Source organism: Mesoplodon mirus (genome assembly GCF_964341445.2).
Source record: "Mesoplodon mirus genome assembly, chromosome: 14".
NCBI lineage: Eukaryota > Metazoa > Chordata > Mammalia > Artiodactyla > Ziphiidae > Mesoplodon > Mesoplodon mirus.
The window spans coordinates 70,296,411-70,314,914 of NC_138990.1; the positions used below are offsets into that span (position 1 = coordinate 70,296,411).

The window sequence follows — 18,504 nt, forward strand, 5'->3', positions numbered from 1 at the left end:
ACGTCTGCGTCTTTATTCCTGTCCTGCCCCTAAATTCATCAGAACCATTTTTTTTCTTTTGTTTTTTAGATTCCATATATATGTGTTAGTGTACGGTATTTGTTTTTCTCTTTCTGACCTACTTCACTCTGTGTGATAGACTCTAGGTCCATCCACCTCACTACAAATAACTCAATTTTGTTTCTTTTTATGGCTGAGTAATATTCCATTGTATATATGTGCCACATCTTCTTTATCCATTCACCTGTCGATGGACAGTTAGGTTGCTTCCATGTCCTGGCTATTGTAAATAGAGCTGCAATGAACATTGTGGTACATGTCTCTTTTTGCATTATGGTTTTCTCAGGGTATATGCCCAGTAGTTGGATTGCTGGGTCATATGGTAGTTCTGGTTTTAGTTTTTTTCAGGAACCTCCATACTGTTCTCCATAGTGGCTGTATCAATTTACATTCCCACCAACAGTGCAAGAGGGTTCCCTTTCTCCACACCCTCTCCAGCATTTATTGTTCATAGATTTTTTGATGATGGCCATTCTGACCGGTGTGAGGTGGTACCTCATTGTAGTTGTGACTTGCATTTCTCTAATGATTAGTGATGTTGAGCATCCTTTCATGTGTTTGTTGGCAATCTGTATATCTTCTTTGGAGAAATGTCTATTTAGATCTTCTGCCCATTTTTGGATTGGGTTGATTGTTTTTTTGATATTGAGCTGCATGAGCTGCTTATATATTTTGGAGATTAATCCTTTGTTAGTTGCTTCATTTGCAAATATTTTCTCCCATTCTGAGGGTTGTCTTTTCATCTTGTTTATGGTTTCCTTTGCTGTGCAAAAGTGTTTAAGTTTCATTAGGTCCCATTTGTTTATTTTTGTTTTTATTTCCATTTCTCTAGGAGGTGGGTCAAAAAGGATCTTGCTGTGATTTATGTCATAGAGTGTTCTGTCTATGTTTTCCTCTAAGAGTTTTATAGTGTCTGGCCTTACATTTATGTGTTTAATCCATTTTGAGTTTATTTTTGTGTATGGTGTTAGGAAGTGTTCTAATTTCATTCTTTCACATGTAGCTGTCCAGTTTTCCCAGCACCACTTATTGAAGAGGCTGTCTTTTCTCCATTGTATATTCTTGCCTCCTTTATCAAAGATAAGGTGACCATATGTGCGTGGGTTTACATCTTTAAAATCTTTTTCAGTTGTCTTAGTTTTTGAGTTTTGCTTTCTTGAAACGGTACTAAAGTTGTCTGTAGAAGACTTTTGTGTTCATCCCTGGCTTTTTGCTCCAGCTACCTCTTCAGCCACTTTGGTTTCTTTAGATGCCTTCCTATTTCCTTCTTCATTTGCTAGAATCTCATCAGATTGTCATTTTGGGTAGCCTTTTCTAATATACACTTCTGATTATGTCCAGTGTTCCCTTCATTGTCCATCCCTAATCCCAAAGCCATCTGGTAGCCTTTTCCCAATGACTCATCACTTTACTGTCACCTATCAGCCCTTCTTATTTGATAAGAACTCAGTTCTGTGTAGCAATTTTCCTCACTATTTCTACATTTTTTGAATTGAGACTGCTAGCAGGACAAGTCAAGAAGTTAGTGATACCCTGGTTTTAGTGGACTAAGGTTTGGGCAGGTGTTTAGATACCTGAAATCCCCGCAGTACTACTGCATCTTGCTCCTGAGCTAGATTTAGTGTTGGTCTTGGGAGTTCATCATCCATATCCCCAGCCTGAGCAGGAGGGCTGTCTATCTATAGCAGTAATTTCAAACTGTGTTCTTCCACCTCCCAGAGTTCCAGGAAGGCTCCTCAGGGACAACCCCAGAAAACAAGGTAGGGGCTCTGGGGCCCCACTCCTGCTCCAACCAGAGTTACTCTGTGTTTTTGTATTTTATACATTGAGCTTCTGTGTAAGATTTTTTCCAAGATTTTGTTATGAAAATTTTCAAGCATACAGGTAAGATGAAAGAATGATACAGTGAACTCCCAGAAACCCACCACTTAGATTCTGTGACTCATAGTAAATTGTTGACATCAGGATACTTACCCCTAACTGTTTCAACTTACATATCATTACCTAGGCTTCAATATTTTTTTTAGTATTTTTAAGTAAAATTTATGTATAGTTGAGATGCACCAATTTTAAGGTTCCTTTTGATGAGCCTTGACAAACATATACACCTGTATAATCCAAACACCTCTCAAGATATAGAATATTATCATCAGCCCAGGAGGTTTCCTCATGCTAACTTCTGGGTCAATCCCCACCCCCACTCCACCCTCAGATGAAAAAAACTATTCCAATGTTTTTTACCATAGATTAGTTTTCCCTGTTTCAGAACTTCACATAAATGGAATGATCAATTAGGAACCATTTTGTTTCTGGCTTCTTTCACTCAGATAATGTTTCTGAGATTTCTTCACGTTGTGTGTAACAATAATCCTTTCCTTTTTTAGCTGAGTGGAATTCCATTGTGTGGATATAGCAAAGTTTGTTTATCCACACAGCTGTTGGTAGATGCAGGCTTTTCCCATGTTTGGTTATAATGAAGCTGCTATGAATATTTTTGGACAAATCTCTGTGGACATATATTTTCTTTCTTTTAAATAAATAATATAGGAGTGGAATTTCTGGGTTATTGGGGAAAATGTGTGTTTAACTTTTTAAGAAACTGCCAGATCTTTTTCCAAATGATTGTATCATTTTACGTTTTCACCAAAAATGTAAGAGATTTCCAGTTGATAATTCAGTGTTGTCAGACTTGTAAAATTTAGCTGTCCTGAGGAGTAGATAGTGTGATCTTATTGTGTTTGTAACTTACGTTTCCCTGATGACTAATCATGCTAAGCACTTTTTCGTTTGCTTATTGGTCATTTGTGAAGTGTTTGTACAAATCTTTTGTCCACTATTTTACATTGGATTGTTTCTCTTTTTATTCTTGAGTTCTACTGTGTAAGATTTGATTTAAGAAAAAGTTTCATAATTTAAAAGCATTTGAAAATCACTAACCCATATAAACCACTTTGATAGTATCACTTCTCTCCTTTTTTTCCATCTGATTTTCCTGGCACTCTTTCCCTCCCAAATTCATGGACCCAGGCTGATGAACATTTCTAGCCGTACAGTCACTCCTCCAATGCTCTGTGTGTGTTAGCCACACTTCACCCTCTGTTATGGACTGAATGTTTGCATCCCTGCCAAAGTTCATATGTTGAAGCCCTAACATCCAATGTGACTGGATATGTAGAGAGGGCATTTACAGAAATAATTAAGGTAAAATGAGGTCATAAGTGTGGGGCCCTGATCCAATAGGATTAGTGTCCTTATAAGAAGAGACACCAATGAGCTCACTCCCTCTCCCCATGCACACTCACACTGAGCAAAGGCTAGATAGGAACTTTCTATGTGCTCAATATAAGGGGTCCACAAGCCAGCAGGAGAGCCCACACCAGAAGCCAAATTGGCTGGTGCCTTGATCTTAAACTTCCCAGCCTGCAGAACCATGAGAAATAAATATCTGTTGTTTAAGCCACCCAACATGTGGATTTTTTTATGGCAGCCCTACCAGACTAAGACAGCATCCCATTGCAGTGTTCTAGCACTGAATACCATGTCATCAAGTCTTGGTGATGCCTATGAGACTGTATTATCATCATGTAGCTCTTTGTCCAAAATTCAAGGTCCATTTGTTAGAGTCTAATGTCATGTCTTCTTCTTAACCCTTTTCCTTGTTCTCCTTTCCTATGAGTTACTAAATCTCTCTTCCAGGCATTTTTCAATCCATGACAAACGTAAGTCCTTATATATGCAGTTTTACAGTTTAATATCTCAATGTGGGTATTAGTCCCCTGATAATCACATTGTTTCCAGCCTCCATAAGATAGACTCTCCTTTGTCAGAGCCCACCCATTTGTCCAGTACCTTCAACCACATCCCAGAAAACCTGATGGTGTCCTTTAACTCCATCTGTATAGCTAGCCGATTGCTTTCCATAGCCTCCCTTCCTTTCCAGTGCTGTTCCCCTTCACTCTATCAGAGAGGTTAAGATACCACCATGTCATTTACATTTTTTATTTTATTTATTTTTTTAACATCTTTATTGGAGTATAATTACTTTACAATGGTGTGTTAGTCTCTGCTTTATAACAAAGTGAATTAGCTATATATATACATATATCCCCATATCTCCTCCCTCTTGCATCTCCCACCCTCCCTATCCCACCCCTCTAGGTGGTCACAAAGCACCGAGCCAATCTCCCTGTGCTATGCGGCTGCTTCCCACCAGCTATTTATTTTACATTTAGTAGTGTATATATGTCCATGCCACTCTCTCACTTTGTCCCAGCCCGCCCTTCCCACTCCCCATGTCCTCAAGTCCATTCTCTACATTTGCGTCTTTATTCCTATCCTGCCCCTAGGTTCTTGAGCACCATTTTTTCTTTTTTTTTTTTTAGATTCCATGTATATGTGTTAGCATATGGTATTTGTTTCTCTCTTTCTGACTTACTTCACTCTGTATGACAGACTCTAGGTCCATCCACCTCACTACAAATAACTCGATTTCGTTTCCTTTTATGGCTGAGTAATATTCCATTGTATATATGTGCCGCATCTTCTTTATCCATTCATCTGTCGATGGACACTTAGGTTGCTTCCAGGTCCTGGCTATTGTAAATAGAGCTTCAGTGAACATTGTGGTACATGACTCTTTTTGAATTATGGTTTTCTCAGGGTACGTGCCCAGTAGTGGGATTGCTGGGTCGTATGGTAGTTCTATTTTTAGTTTTTTCAGGAACCTCCATACTGTTCTCCATAGTGGCTGTATCAATTTACATTCCCATACATTTTAAAAATCCACCCTCAAGTTGTTAAGTTTCCTTCTCAGAATGTCAAAGGCTCTAGAGAGTGGTTCTTCAAAGAAGAACCTTGTACGTAAAATTTTACAGACAGAGAAACTATATGTAAAATGTTGTGAATGTGGGGAAAGGGTACATAGCTTTCATCAGATTCTCAGGAATTTCTCACCTAAAAGCAGTTAATAACCAGCACTCTGGAGTGTATTCTAGATTCTCTATTCTTTCATGACCCAATGGAAGAGAAAGGTTGTGGTAGTGAGTCGTGATGGGTGTTACAAAAATGCATAGTTTGGCATGATGACCCAGAAAGACAGCTCATCTGACCTGCTGTGCCAGGTCTCCAGGAGACTCTGTCCATAGGCCCTCAGGGAACCACCAAACACCCTGCTCCTGGGGGAGCAGCTAGCTTCCTGGAACCTTCTAGTAACTGTGAATTCCCATTATTGTTCTGTGGAGCAGTGATCTTGTTTCCTATTCTGAGAATCTTGAATCATCTCTGCTAAAAGAATCTCAGCTTTGTTAAACAGCTTTAGTGACTTAGAACTTTTTCCTCTTTCTCTTTCTCCTGTGTGGCACTTTCTTTGGCCCTGCTACCTAACTCTGATCACTTTAGAATATTTTTTCCTTCGTATTTTTCTTTTTGGTTTCTTCTATCCTGTCTAGATGTAGGAGTATAGAGAGGCATTTCTCAAGCTTTTTCACTTTCTCCTCTTCTCAAGAGACCAGCTTACATTTGTAGTTGATAACATGGGTCAGTTCCCGCTTTCAGGAGGAAGACCAGCAGGACCCATGGCTGTAGCCACTCTGACCATCCTCTTTGTTTCCATGCCTTCTGGATCTCACGTGGTCACACAGTTGTTTGCCTTGGAAATCTTTACTTTGCTCTGCCTATTCTCTAGCAAATAGTGGCTCTGGAGGGCTTCCTAGAAATGCTGCCTGCCTGCTTGCTTCCCTAATCTTTCTAGACTTAGTACTCTGCCGAGGGGTGGGTACTTCCACTCTGCTGTCAGCTAGAGGTCAGCCAAATACACAGAGATCTTGACCAAGAATATTTCAAAGTCACGCACTCTCCTGCCTCTGTCTCCTGCCATGCCTCTGGGCTGGTTTCAGGTTTCCCAGCATGCCCGTCCAAAACCATCTGGAAGCCTCTTGTCAATGATTGAATAAAGTTTTCATCTGAGACACCAGCGGCCCTCGCATGACCTCAGAAAGTGCATGCAGCTTCCCACGTTGCATAAGGTATTCCCTGGGAGTCACTGAGAGGATGGAAAAACTCTGCCTCTCTCAGTGGCTCCTGCTGGAGCTGTTTTTGCCAGGCTGTGGCTCGTGTGTCAAAAGTGGAAGCTGGTCTCTGGTGCCAGCATGGGCCTCTCCCCGCTTGTCAGTACTGCACCGGGGTGAGCAGCTGAAGGATGATCAACCCTCATCCTTCCCCACTGGGGTGGTGTGACCTGGGTGCCACTCTGAAGAGCTTTCAGTAGTGACTGATAAACTGGGTTCCGTTTATTTGGTTATGTTTGTTTAAAAAGGACATTACTTTGTTTTGTTTTTTGTTTTTTGTTTTTTAAGGTGCCATGTCAACTTGTTTATTAATTGGACTTTTCAGTTCATGTCTTTATTTTGAGGGGGGTTGATGTTCTTTGTTTTTTCCTTTTTCATTGAGCTTACTTTGTTTTAACATCAATGACTTGAGTGTTTCTAGTGTTAGGAATTGTTTCCAGTGTCTGTGGCAGAAACTGTTGAGTTCGTTTTAAAGCTGAACTTGCTGCCCCAGGATCATAAGAAGGCCCTTGCTCTTCTGTCACAGCCTGGGCTGTGGTACAAAACCCACTGTGGGGGATGACTAGGGAGACACTTCTGATCTCAACTTTCAACCAGACTCGCCATCAGGAGTTTGCACTAGAGACCTATGGAGAATGCACATTTGATACTTGAGAGAAGCAGAAGCAAGCTTTTTATACTTTCTTAGGCTCCTTCCAGAAATAGGTTCTGTAGCTTACATTTACTTCATTCCCTCACAGACTATCTGTTGAGGACCTACGAGGCAGGAAATGCTTTAGGGAAGAAAGAGAGCTAATCCCTGCCCCCGTGGAGCTTACACTCTAGAAAAATATAGGGAAATTACTACTTACATGAATCGTTTCCTTTGTATCCAGTGGAAGCCACTCTAGAGAGTAACAGGGATGAAACAGTCCAGAAACAGGAATAATGAGACTCCCAGCGGGGTCATCGCCACTTTCCGGCTTTGCAGGGCCAGCACGCGAGATTCAAGAGGTACGTGGGGCACAGTGCCCACGTCACCAACGTGAGATGGCTGCACAACGACTCTGTGCTACTCACAGTGGGCGGTGCCGACACGGCCCTGATGATCTGGACGAGGGAGTTTGTGGGGACCCAGGAGAGCAAGCTGGTGGACAGTGAGGAGTCAGACACTGACGCAGAGGAGGATGGAGGTGAGCCCAGTGCCTTGTGCCGGCCACGCCTTCCTCCACACCCCCTCCTGCACCACCGCAAACCAACTCTGCTCCCTTCCCGTGTCTTTCTGTTTGAGGCTATGACAGTGACGTTGCTAGAGAAAAGGCCATCGATTACACCACCAAGATCTATGCTGTGAGCATCAGGGAAATGGAAGGCACCAAACCACACCAGCAAATGAAAGAAGTTTCAGTGGAAGAAAGGTATGGTGTTGCCAGGTTTGCTTGCATTTATTACACTTGACAAGAAACTCGTTGAAACCAGAGTGCATTTTCTTTGCACTCAAAGTTGCTACTTAAGCTAGTCTTTATTTATGTATATGCACAGAGTCTTAACCTGCACACAGGCTTAAGCTGAGGGAAACTGCCCACAGCCTTTAATGTGAAGAAAGGGCGGGTTACACTTTGCAGAAGTTGTTTATGGAAAATGACTTGATTGGACATGAGATTTGGTTAGGCCAGGCTTCCCTTTGCCTAGAGAGGATGTCAGGGCGGCCCAAACCCGTCCTGAATGTGATGGCTGATGGGGGAGCATGCTGACTGGGGAGGTGGGGGGAAGGCAGGCTTCTAAGGTCTAGGAGGAATATCTGTGGATTGTGAAAAATAATCTTCCATTCTGCCCAGAGTCTGTGCATTACACCGTATCACTTGGTGTGCCTCCTCTTACTGTGTCTTCACCTGCCTAGATTTGTTCAGGCGTGTTTGACCATTCCAGGCCTAACCAATTTGATTTTGTTGCTGTGGATCCTCTGTGTAGAAAGAGGGTTTCTGGTATTATTTTGGTGTGCTTTCTGATGTGCTACTGTAAGTATTGATAAAACACTTTAGCATTTCTAAAAAACAAACAAAAACTCATAATTACTACAATTACTTGATTTACCATATTCATACTAAGGAGGATAAATATTGAATAAAAACTCAAACATCCAAAGAGAATTTCATGGATCTCAAAGATGTTTAAGAATTCTCTGTGGGCTCTTTCCACTGACATGGGTTCAGTGTTCACATGTACCCTGGTCCCATGATGTATAATTAATGCGGTTTAAGTTGTTTTTTGCATTCAGCATGGCTTTCTGCCTAATAAGTATTTACTAAATCTAATCTATCACCTTTTACTATTAGGTGGAAATTTAAATACAAAGAGATAAAATGTCATTTCCCCTCCTGCTTCAGTTTAGTGCCAGATGTTAAAATAAGGCTGATAAATGGTGGGTGTGCTACAGGCAAGAAGATTGAATTGATGCAAAAAAAAAAAAACCACCCTAATTATTCCCTAGCATCTTTGTTAAATGTTACTATGAGGGTTCAGAGTTTTCTTTTAATGAAAAAAAAAAGAAAAATAGAGATTTTTCAATAGTCTGTAAATTATAGTTTATTTTGCTTTGCATGGTTTTTTAGTGGCCACAAAGAGGAAATATTTTTAAAGGAACTAATTCTAAGAATAAAGAAAGAAAATTTTTTAAAAATCATATGCACATAAGTACATGAATAAGCTTCCCACTTAAATAATCCACTCTAAAATAAACATTTGGCCTAAATTACACATTCTTTTGAAAAAAAAATACCCAACCTTTCCAGTTTCACATAACATTATGAAATGAGTTGACTTGGCTATTATTCCAAGGTTGTTTCTGGCTGATGGCTACAACTCAGTGATTCATCATGCTGAGATTTAGACTGGCCACTAAGATATAGAAATCTAATCACATTCCTAAATCCAAACACTACAGCTAGTTTCTAACCTAAAATAAGTTTCACCTGAACCTCTCTTGGTCTTGGTGTCTCTTTGGGCAGGTCTGTAAAAATCTCATACCTGCCCAATTTAGGAAGAGGTAAGAAAGGTGAAGATAGAGAGGACACTAAGAATTTTCAGTCTTAAAATCCAGAATTTTGAAGCTCCCTCATTTTCTTCATCACACAAGATCGTTATAGATTAGCATACACAGCATTGACTTTTTTTTAATATGAAATAAAAAAATGGTTCATAGTGTTATGAGATACAGGGGTAGGCATTTCACCACTTTACTGGCATTTAAAACAATAATCCACACCAGGGTGTAGTGAGTAAAACATGCAGTGAAGAATACAGTTTTAAGATATAAATACAGGGTCCAAAGGAATAGTCAAGCCTTTTCTATACATAGCAATGTCTTCGATAACTTTAAGAAGCCTTGACAGCATCAGTTCCCAGAGGGGGCTGTAACCATAGAGCAGGATGCCAGCTGCACAGCATGCTGGGAGCTAAGCAGGACCACACCAGGAATGGGCGAGGGGAGAAGGAGTAGTAAGTGGTGTCTGAGTTAGCAGCCTCCATGGGCATGAGTCAGTTCCTAATCAGAACTGAGAACAAGCAGTCTCCTCCAATCCTTGTCAGTAATTTTACGGAAGCTTGAACCTCAGAGATAGGACTGTAGGCAGCTTCCAAGCTGCAAAGGAAAGGGGTGCCAGGCAAGGCAGGCATTCAGGGAATTGGTGAGAAAGCAGGATGAGAGAGGGAATGTGGGGCAGGACCAAGCCCTTGGGGTAAGGGGTACTCCAGACAGTAAGTCAGGCAGACAGCTTACCTGAGTCCTCCGCCTGGAGTGCAAAATGGGCTCCACAGACTCCAGCATGCCCGGCGTAAGAGAGAGGCCAATGCTCAGCATCTCAGACATCAGGTGCAGGGGGCCAGGCAACAAACACCCAGGTTCTCCCTGGGAATATTCAGGACTGTCAACCTTGACACTGCTCCCTTTGACTACTTCAAGCCCTACTGACCAGGGACTGTCCTTGACCTTCCCTTCATTGTTCCCTTCTGTGTATACCTGCAGATACCTGGGTGCCTGTTCTATGTACCTGTGCCGAGGCATGCACCAGTAAGGCTAACGGGAGACAGATACTTGAGGACCACAAGAGATATGAGCTTGGAACACCCACTCAGTGCAGGGACTTATTTTGCCCCCTACCAATGTTTCAGGCAGTTCTACTTCTGGTTTAAATCCCTTTCCACCTGAGAACCTGTGGGATGAGTGTGGCATCTGTCATATTGAGAACAGTACCTTGAAGGCAGCTGCACATTATGTATCAATCAGTTTTTAAGCAACTGAATTCCTACTGCCTAAAATTTATGATAGTCATAGATTGTTTCTAATTAGACCCATTTGATTTTTAAGTAGCTGGAAGGCTTTTGATTATGCTTTTATGTATAATTCTAACACATTGTGAGTTCTTATTCTTCAGAAGCCATATGATCTTCAGTTTCAGTCTTTCAACAGGTGGGAAAGCTGAGAGGAATGTGTAATTGCTCTCAAAAGAATACTAGGCTACACCTACCAATATGTAGTCCCTTCCAGGTGCTTACCGAGCATCCTGGTCACCCACTTCAGCTTTGCTTTAGCACGCTGGACTGTCTTGCTTCCTTGACCCAGCCACACCTGTCCAGCTAGTCCCTAGCCTTGCGTGAACTGTTGGGTCATCCTGGTGCTCAGCAGCCATCTGTGGCATGTGGCTGAGGAAGGTCAGAAAGTCTTTTCCAACGTCAGGAATCCATGCTTCCAGAACCTCGTCTGGTGCTCAGAATGCACGCTCATCTTTGGTTTTCCTGTCCCAAGCAGGGAATCTGGTCTCTACTGAGTGCACATTAGTTTGTTCCCCATAACTACTAGAGATTGTTTAAATTATTGTAGACCTGAAATAGAAAAAAGTAGTCTCAAAAAGTCATAAGGTTATATGGATATTTTAAATGTAACTTTTTTTTTTTGCTTTGTTTGACTAGGAGCTTTTTTCCTGTCTTTGCACCATGTTATATATTGTATTTCTAAAGACTACATTGGCTACTCTTGTCTAAAACTTCAGAAATCTTTCTTTTCTGGTTTTGATTCTTGGCTCAGGCTCCCTAGAGTTGGATTCAAAGAATATATAAATATAAGACAACTAATATCTTAGATAGAATTTCATAAAAGTGATAGACAGTGCAAGGTATAACCTGTCTTTCACACTTGGCCTAAACTCTCTGTGTCAGTTGTGACCCCAGCAAGAAAGAAAGATACTCTGAAAAGGAAGTAATTTGGGGAGAGATTAATGAAGGGACTGTTAGCAAAGGTGTGGGCAGGATTAAAAGAAACAATAGGGGGGCTTCCCTGGTGGCACAGTTGTTAAGAATCTGCCTGCCAATGCAGGGGACACGGGTTCGAGCCCTGGTCCGGGAAGATCCCACATGTCGCGGAGCAACTAAGCCCGCGAGCCACAACTACTGAGCCCACGTGCCACAACTATTGAGCCCACGTGCCACAGCTACTGAAGCCTGTGTGCCTAGAGCCCGTGCTCTGCAACAAGAGAAGCCACTGCAATGAGAAGCCCTTGCACCACAACGAAGAGTAGTCCCCGCTCACCACATCTAGAGAAAGCCCACGCGCAGCAACGAAGACCCAACACAGCCAAAAAATAAAATAATAAAATAAATTTTTAAAAAAGGAAAGAAAAGAAACAATAGGGATGAGGTAGCACCTTGGGGACAGTAAGTCATTACCATCCAAGGGACAGAAGGGGCAAGGGCAGGAAGCTCTTGTCAGACGTGGAGAAGGTAGCTGTGGGAGCAGGCCACCTTACAGGAGCTGAGAACTGAGGGGGAGGGTTGAAGGTAACTAACGTGAGTCCCAGCAAGGAGGTACTGAAGGAATAGATGCCTCAGTTGCATTCTCCTCTCACTCACTAATCTTCTACTGGTGCCTCTCTTTAGCTGAATCCAGTCAGATCCTGAAGGGCAAGACAGTCCATTGATACAGTCCACAACAGCCCAGCCATGGAGGGCACAGAACAGCAGAGAAGGGTGGAGGGTAGATTTTGGAGGGGTGCATGGAAAATATTAGCTCATTCTCCTTTAATTTTTTTCCTAATGGAAACGTGTTATTATCACAGAAGAGAACTTCAGGCCATTTTAATATTGAACAGTAATTACTGTCCTTTATAAATGCCTTTGAATATGTAAAGGTGTTTATTACCTAATATTATAACTGTATATATACAATCAAAGATGCCAGTAAATACAGCCAAATCAATATCAAGAATTATTAGAGACACTTAAAACTTTACCTAATTTAAGTGGGACAGTCTTGATGAGCCATAGTTTTTACACCACTGTCTAGGAGTGCCTCAAGAATCAACTCATAAAAGATGAGAATTACAGCGTTTTATAAAATCAATATTTTATAGTCACATTACATTTTTATATTCCATGGTATCTTTTTTGCATTATTTTATTTTATTTATTTTTTAATAGATCCTTATTGGAGTATAATTGCTTCACAATACTGTTTTAGTTTCTGTTGCACAATAAAGTGAATCAGCCATATGCATACACATGTCCCCATATGCCCTCCCTCTTGAGCCTCCCTCCCATCCTCCCTATCCCACCCCTCTAGGTCATTGCAAGCACTGAGCCAATCTCCCTGTGCTATGTTGCTGCTTCCCACCAGCCAACTATTTTACACTTGGTAGTGTATATATGTCGTTGCTACTCTCACTTTGCCCCAGCTTCCCCCTCCCACCCCAAGTCCTCAAGTCTATTCTCTATGTCTACCTCTTTATTCCTGCCCTGAAACTAGATTCATCAGTATCATTTTTTTTTAGATTCCATATATATGTGTTAGCGTGCAGTATTTGTTTTTCTCTTTCTGACTTACTTCACTCTGTACGACAGACTCTAGGTCCATCCACCTCACTACAAATAACTCAATTTCGTTTCTTTTTATGGCTGAGTAATATTCCATTGTATATATGTGCCACATCTTCTTTATCCATTCATCTGTCAATGAACACTTAGGTTGCTTCCATGTCCTGGCTATTGTAAATAGTGCTGCAGTGAACATTTTGGCACATGACTCTTTTTGAATTATGGTTTTCTCAGGGTATATGTCCAGTAGTGGGATTGCTGGGTCATATGGTGGTTCTATTTTTAGTTTTTTAAGGAACCCACATACTGTTTTCCATAGTGGTTGTATCAATTTACATTCCCACCAACAGTGTAGAAGGGTTCCACACCCTTTCCAGCATTTATTGTTTCTAGCTTTTTTGACAATGGCCTTTCTGACTGGTGTGAAGTGATACCTCATTGTAGTTTTGATTTGCATTTCTCTAGTAATTAGTGGTGTTGAGCATCTTTTCATGTGCCTCTTGGCCATCTGTATGTCTTCCTTGGTGAAATGTCTATTTAGGTCTTCCGCCCATTTTTTACCTGGATTTTTTGGGTTTTGGTGTTGAGCTCCATGAGCTGTTTATATATTTTGGAGATTAGTCCTTTGTCTGTTGTTTCATTTGCAAATATTTTCTCCCATTCTGAGGGTTGTCTTTTCATCTTGTTTATGGTTTCCTTTGCTGCTGTGCAAAAGCTTTTAAGTTTAATTAAGTCCCATTTGTTTATTTTTGTTTTTATTTCCGTTACTCTAGGAGGTTCCACAGTATCTTTAAAAATAGTGTTTAAACATCTTTGGCCCATCTCCAGAGATTTGTATTTTCACATTAAGACAAAAAAACAGAAGTTAGAAACTTAAAACTATAGAAATGTTTGGTACCAATATCCGTTTTCTTGTATGGATCAAAATACCATGCAACCCCAGTTTTGCCTCCTGTGGTAACTGGGTGATGACCACAGAAATGAATCACAAAATCATTTTCTTAATTTATAGATAGGATCTAATAATAACTCCAAATGTGGGATATGGTCTTTTATTGAAATCCAAATATGCAGCTTCCCCGGTGGCACAGTGGTTAGGAATCCACCTGCTAATGCAGGGGACACAGGTTCGAGCCCTGGTCCGGGAAGATCCCACATGCCATGGAGCAACTAAGCCTATGTGCCACAACTACTGAGCCTGCACTCTAGAGCCTGTGAGCCACAACTACTGAGCCTGCATGTCACAACTACTGAAGCCTGCATGCATAGAGTCCATGCTCCGCAACAAGAGAAGCCATTTTAATGAGAAGCCCGCACACTGCAGTGAAGAGTAGCCCCCGCTCACCACAACTAGAGAAAGCCCATGCAGCAACGAAGACCCAACACAGGCAAAAATAAAATAAATAAAAATTTAAAAATAATTATAAAAAAACCATTAATTAAAAAAAAAAAATCCAGGGCTTCCCTGGTGGCGCAGTGGTTGAGAGTCTGCCTGCCAGTGCAGGGGACGCAGGTTCGTGTCCCGGTCTGGGAGGATCCCACATGCCATGGAGTGGCTGGGCCTGTGAGCCATGGCCGCTGAGCCTGCGCGTCCAGGGCCTGTGCTCCACAGCGGGAGAGGCCACAGCAGTGAGAGGCCCGTGTACCACAAAAAAAAAAAAAAAAAAAAAAATCCAAATATGCTGACCAGCCATTAGTCTTCCTAGTTGCACCTGGTAGGGCCATGTTCCCACCTCCTCCTCACCTAACTGCTTAGATTAACCATCTGCATGGGGAACAGTAATAATGGAGATTTTTATTTAATATATTCAGTTGGAACCTGTATTCAGACAAAACTCCAACTTTATGATAAAAGATACAAAATAAATACAAATTGAACTATTTTTATGGAAATTGGCATTAAAGTATTCACTAATTTTTATTGTTCTAAGTGGATGTAATAGTTAGCTTAGGGATTGTTTTCTCAGTGCACCTGAGTCAGCAGTCTGTAGTTTTTCAGGGTCCTTTATTAACAAGTGCTGAGGCTTGCAGCTTCTGGCTGTCTGTCCAGGGATGAATAAGAGAATGTGGGACTTAACCCTTTCTGTTTCTACACCATCTTTATACCATCATCTTGCGTGTTATAGCATTTTCCACCTTTTACGAAAAGAATGAGAGGTTCAAACCACCCCTGTTTTCTCACCTTAGAAGCTGCATAACTTATAGTCACAAATCACAAATCAAAATACCAAGCTAAAGCATATTTTTTTCTTCCCTCAGAAAGGCTTTGGGCTTCCTGCTAGCCTCTACTGTTTATCTCAGACTTGCAAGGTCATCTCTTCCTTAAAAAAAAATTCTGAATGAGAAAAGTTAGCTTTTAACACTTAATTTGTGTTGTCTTAGCACTGGTTTGATGTAGTTTACTTATAAATTATGGGTAACTCTAGTAATTGTGTGTGTGTGTACCACAACTTTTTTGTCCATTTCATTCATTGATGGGCACTTACGTTGTTTCCATGTCTTGGCTATTGTAAATAATGCTACTGTACATATAGGGGTACAGATATATTTTCGAGTTAGTGTTTTTCATTTCCTTTGGATACAGTCCAGAAGTGTAATTGCTGGATCATATGGTAGTTCTATTTTTAATTTTTTGAGGCGCCTCCATACTTTTTTCCATAGTGGCTGCACCAATTTACATTCCCACCAACAGTGCACAAGGGATCCCTTTTCTTCACATCCACGCCAGCATTTGTTATCTCTTGTCTTTTTGATGATGGCCATTCTAACAGGAATGAAGTGATATCTCATTATGGTTTTAATTTGTATTTCCCAAATGACTAGTGATGTTGAGCATATTTTCATGTACCTGTTGGCCTTTCATATATCTTCTTTGGGGAAATGTCTATTCAGGTCCTTTGCCCATTTTTAAGTGGGGTTATTTGGTATTTTGTTATTGAGTTGTATGAGTTTTTAAATACATTTTGGATATTAACCCCTTGTCAATATATGGTTTGCAAATATTTTTCCCATTCCATAGATTGTCTCTTCACTTTGTTGATGATTTCCTTTACTGTGCAGAAGCTTTTTAGTTTAGTGTAGTCTGCTTGTTTATTTTTTATTTTGTTTCTTGCCCTTTAGGTGTTGTATCCAAAAAAATCATTACCAAGACTCATATCAAAGAGTTTTGTTCCTATGTTTTCTTCTAAGAGTTTCATGGTTTCAGGTCTTATATTTAAATGTCTTTAATCCATTTGGAGTTAATTTTTGTGAGTGGTGTAAGCTATGGGTCTAGTTTCATTCTTTTACATGTGACTATCCAATTATCCCAGAACCATTTATTGAAGACACTGTCTTTTCTCTGTTGAGTATTCTTGGCTCCCTTGTCAAATGTTAGTTTATTGTATATGCTTGGGTTTATATCTGGTCTCTTGATTCTGTCCCATTGGTCTATTTGTCTGCTTTTATGTTGATACCATACTGTTTTGATGACTATAGCTTTATAGTATAGCTTGAAGTCAGGAAGTGTGATGCCTCCTGCTTTGTTCTTCTTTCTCAGGATTTCTTTGACTATTCAGCGTCTTTTGTGGTTCTGGATAACTTTTAGGAGTTTTTGTTCTACTTCTGTAAAAAATGCCATTGGGATCTTTTTTTTAATATAATTTTTTTTAAATTTATTTATCTGTCTATTTATTTATTTATTGTTGGCTGTGTTGGGGCTTCGTTGCTGCGTGTGGGCTTTCTCTAGTTGCAGCGAGCAGGGGCTTCTCTTCATTGCAGTGCATGGACTTCTCATTGCGGTGGCTTCTCTTGTTGTGGAGCACAGGCTCTAGGCACACAGGCTTCAGTAGTTGCGGCACATGGGCTCTAGAGTGCAGGCTCAGTAGTCGTGGCATAGGGGCTTAGTTACTCTGCAGCATGTGGGATCTTCCTGGACCAGGGCTCAAACCTATGTCCCCTGCATTCGCAGGCAGATTCTTAACCACTGTGCCACAAGGGAAGTCCCACCATTGGAATCTTGATAGGGATTGCATTTAATCTATAGATGGCTTTTGTAGTATTGACAATTTAACAATACTCTTCTAATGCATGAACATGAGATACCTTTCCATTTATTTGCCTCTTCCTCAATTTATTTTATCAATGTCTTGTAGTTTTCAGAGTAGAGATCTTTCACCTCCATAGTTAAATTTATTCCTGAGTATTTTGTTTTTGATACTCTTGTAAATGTGGTTGATTTCTTTATTCCTTTTTCTGAAAGTTTGTTGTTAGTTTATAGAAACACTACTGATTTTTCTGTGTTAATTTGTATCATGTAACTTTACTGAAATCATTGATTAGATTTAACAGGTTTATGGTTGTCTTTAGGATTTTCTGTATGTAAAATCATGTCATCTGAATATAGAGACAATTTTATTTCTTCCTTTCCAATTCTGATACTTTTATTTCTTTTTCTTACCTGATTACTCTAGCTAGGACTTCCAGTACTATGTTGAATAGTGTGGCACCCTTGTCTTGTTCCTGATATTGGAGGAAAAGCTTTTAACCTTTCACCATGAAGTATGATATTAGCTATGGGCCTGTCTTATATGGCCTTTTATTTTGTTGAGATATGTTCCTTCTATTCCTAATTTGTTAATAGTTTTTATCATGAATGGATGTTGAATTTTGTAAAATGCTTTTTCCACATCTATTGAGATTATCATATATTTCTTTTCCTTCATTCTGTTAATATGATGTATCACACTGATTGATTTGCATATGTTGAACCATCCTTGCATCCCCAGGATAAATCCCACTTGATCACGGTGAATGATTCTTTTAATGTGCTGCTGAATTCGGTTTGCTAGTATGTGATTGAGAACTTTAAAATCTGTATTCATCAGAGATATTGGCCTATACTTTTCTAGTAATGTCCTTTTCTGTTTTTGGTATCAGGATAATGCTGGTCTTGTAAAATGATTTGGGAGCGTTCCCTCCTCTTCAGTTTTTTAGAAAAGTTTGAGAAGGATTGGTGTTAGTTCCTCTTTAAATGTTTGGTAGAATTTACCAGCGAAGCCGTCTAATTCTAGGCTTTTCTTCAGTGGGATAGTACACATATTTTAAAGTAGAAATCCTTACATTTAAAATTTTTAATTTGAAATCAGTCTCCATCTTGGCCATTTTTTAAAGCAAAAGTTAGTTAATGACAGTTTTATATCAACTTTATTATTACTACCATTACCTCCCCAACATTTGAAACCTTTCACATCTTTCCATCTCCCTTGTTTTTTTGTTCTGGAATCTCTGACTTCTACAAAAAGAGTTGGCTCAGTGAGAGTCAAAGCAAAATTTAGCTGCCCTTGGATTTTCTCTTACATCTAAAACCTCAATAGATATCCAGTGTTTACCTGGAAAGTGGCTGACTGCATTCTGGCAAGGGCTTCAGACTATCAGAAGTGGGATTGTTGGACTCCCCTGGTGTTCTGGTGGTTAAGACTCTGAGCTTCCACTGCACTGGTCGCCGTTTGATCCCTAAACCAGGGATCAGGGAAGCTCTGCATGCTGTGGGTGACAG

At 40.4% G+C, this 18,504-nt stretch overlaps 1 protein-coding gene across 5 annotated transcripts in view; it reads left to right on the forward strand.

Moving 5' to 3' along the window:
- The window catches only part of EML6 (EMAP like 6), a 377,195-nt gene that overhangs the window by 319,263 nt on the left and 39,428 nt on the right, over nucleotides 1–18,504 (forward strand). For 4 of the 5 annotated variants that reach the window (XM_082641845.1, XM_082641844.1, XM_082641847.1 and 1 more), the window contains 2 exons: nucleotides 7,096–7,297; nucleotides 7,396–7,522. The exons of the other annotated variant lie outside the window; for it this stretch is intronic. In XM_082641845.1, the coding sequence (XP_082497971.1) occupies nucleotides 7,096–7,297; nucleotides 7,396–7,522 (329 nt within the window). The remainder of the gene's footprint in view (nucleotides 1–7,095; nucleotides 7,298–7,395; nucleotides 7,523–18,504) is intronic. 5 annotated transcript variants of the gene reach the window in all.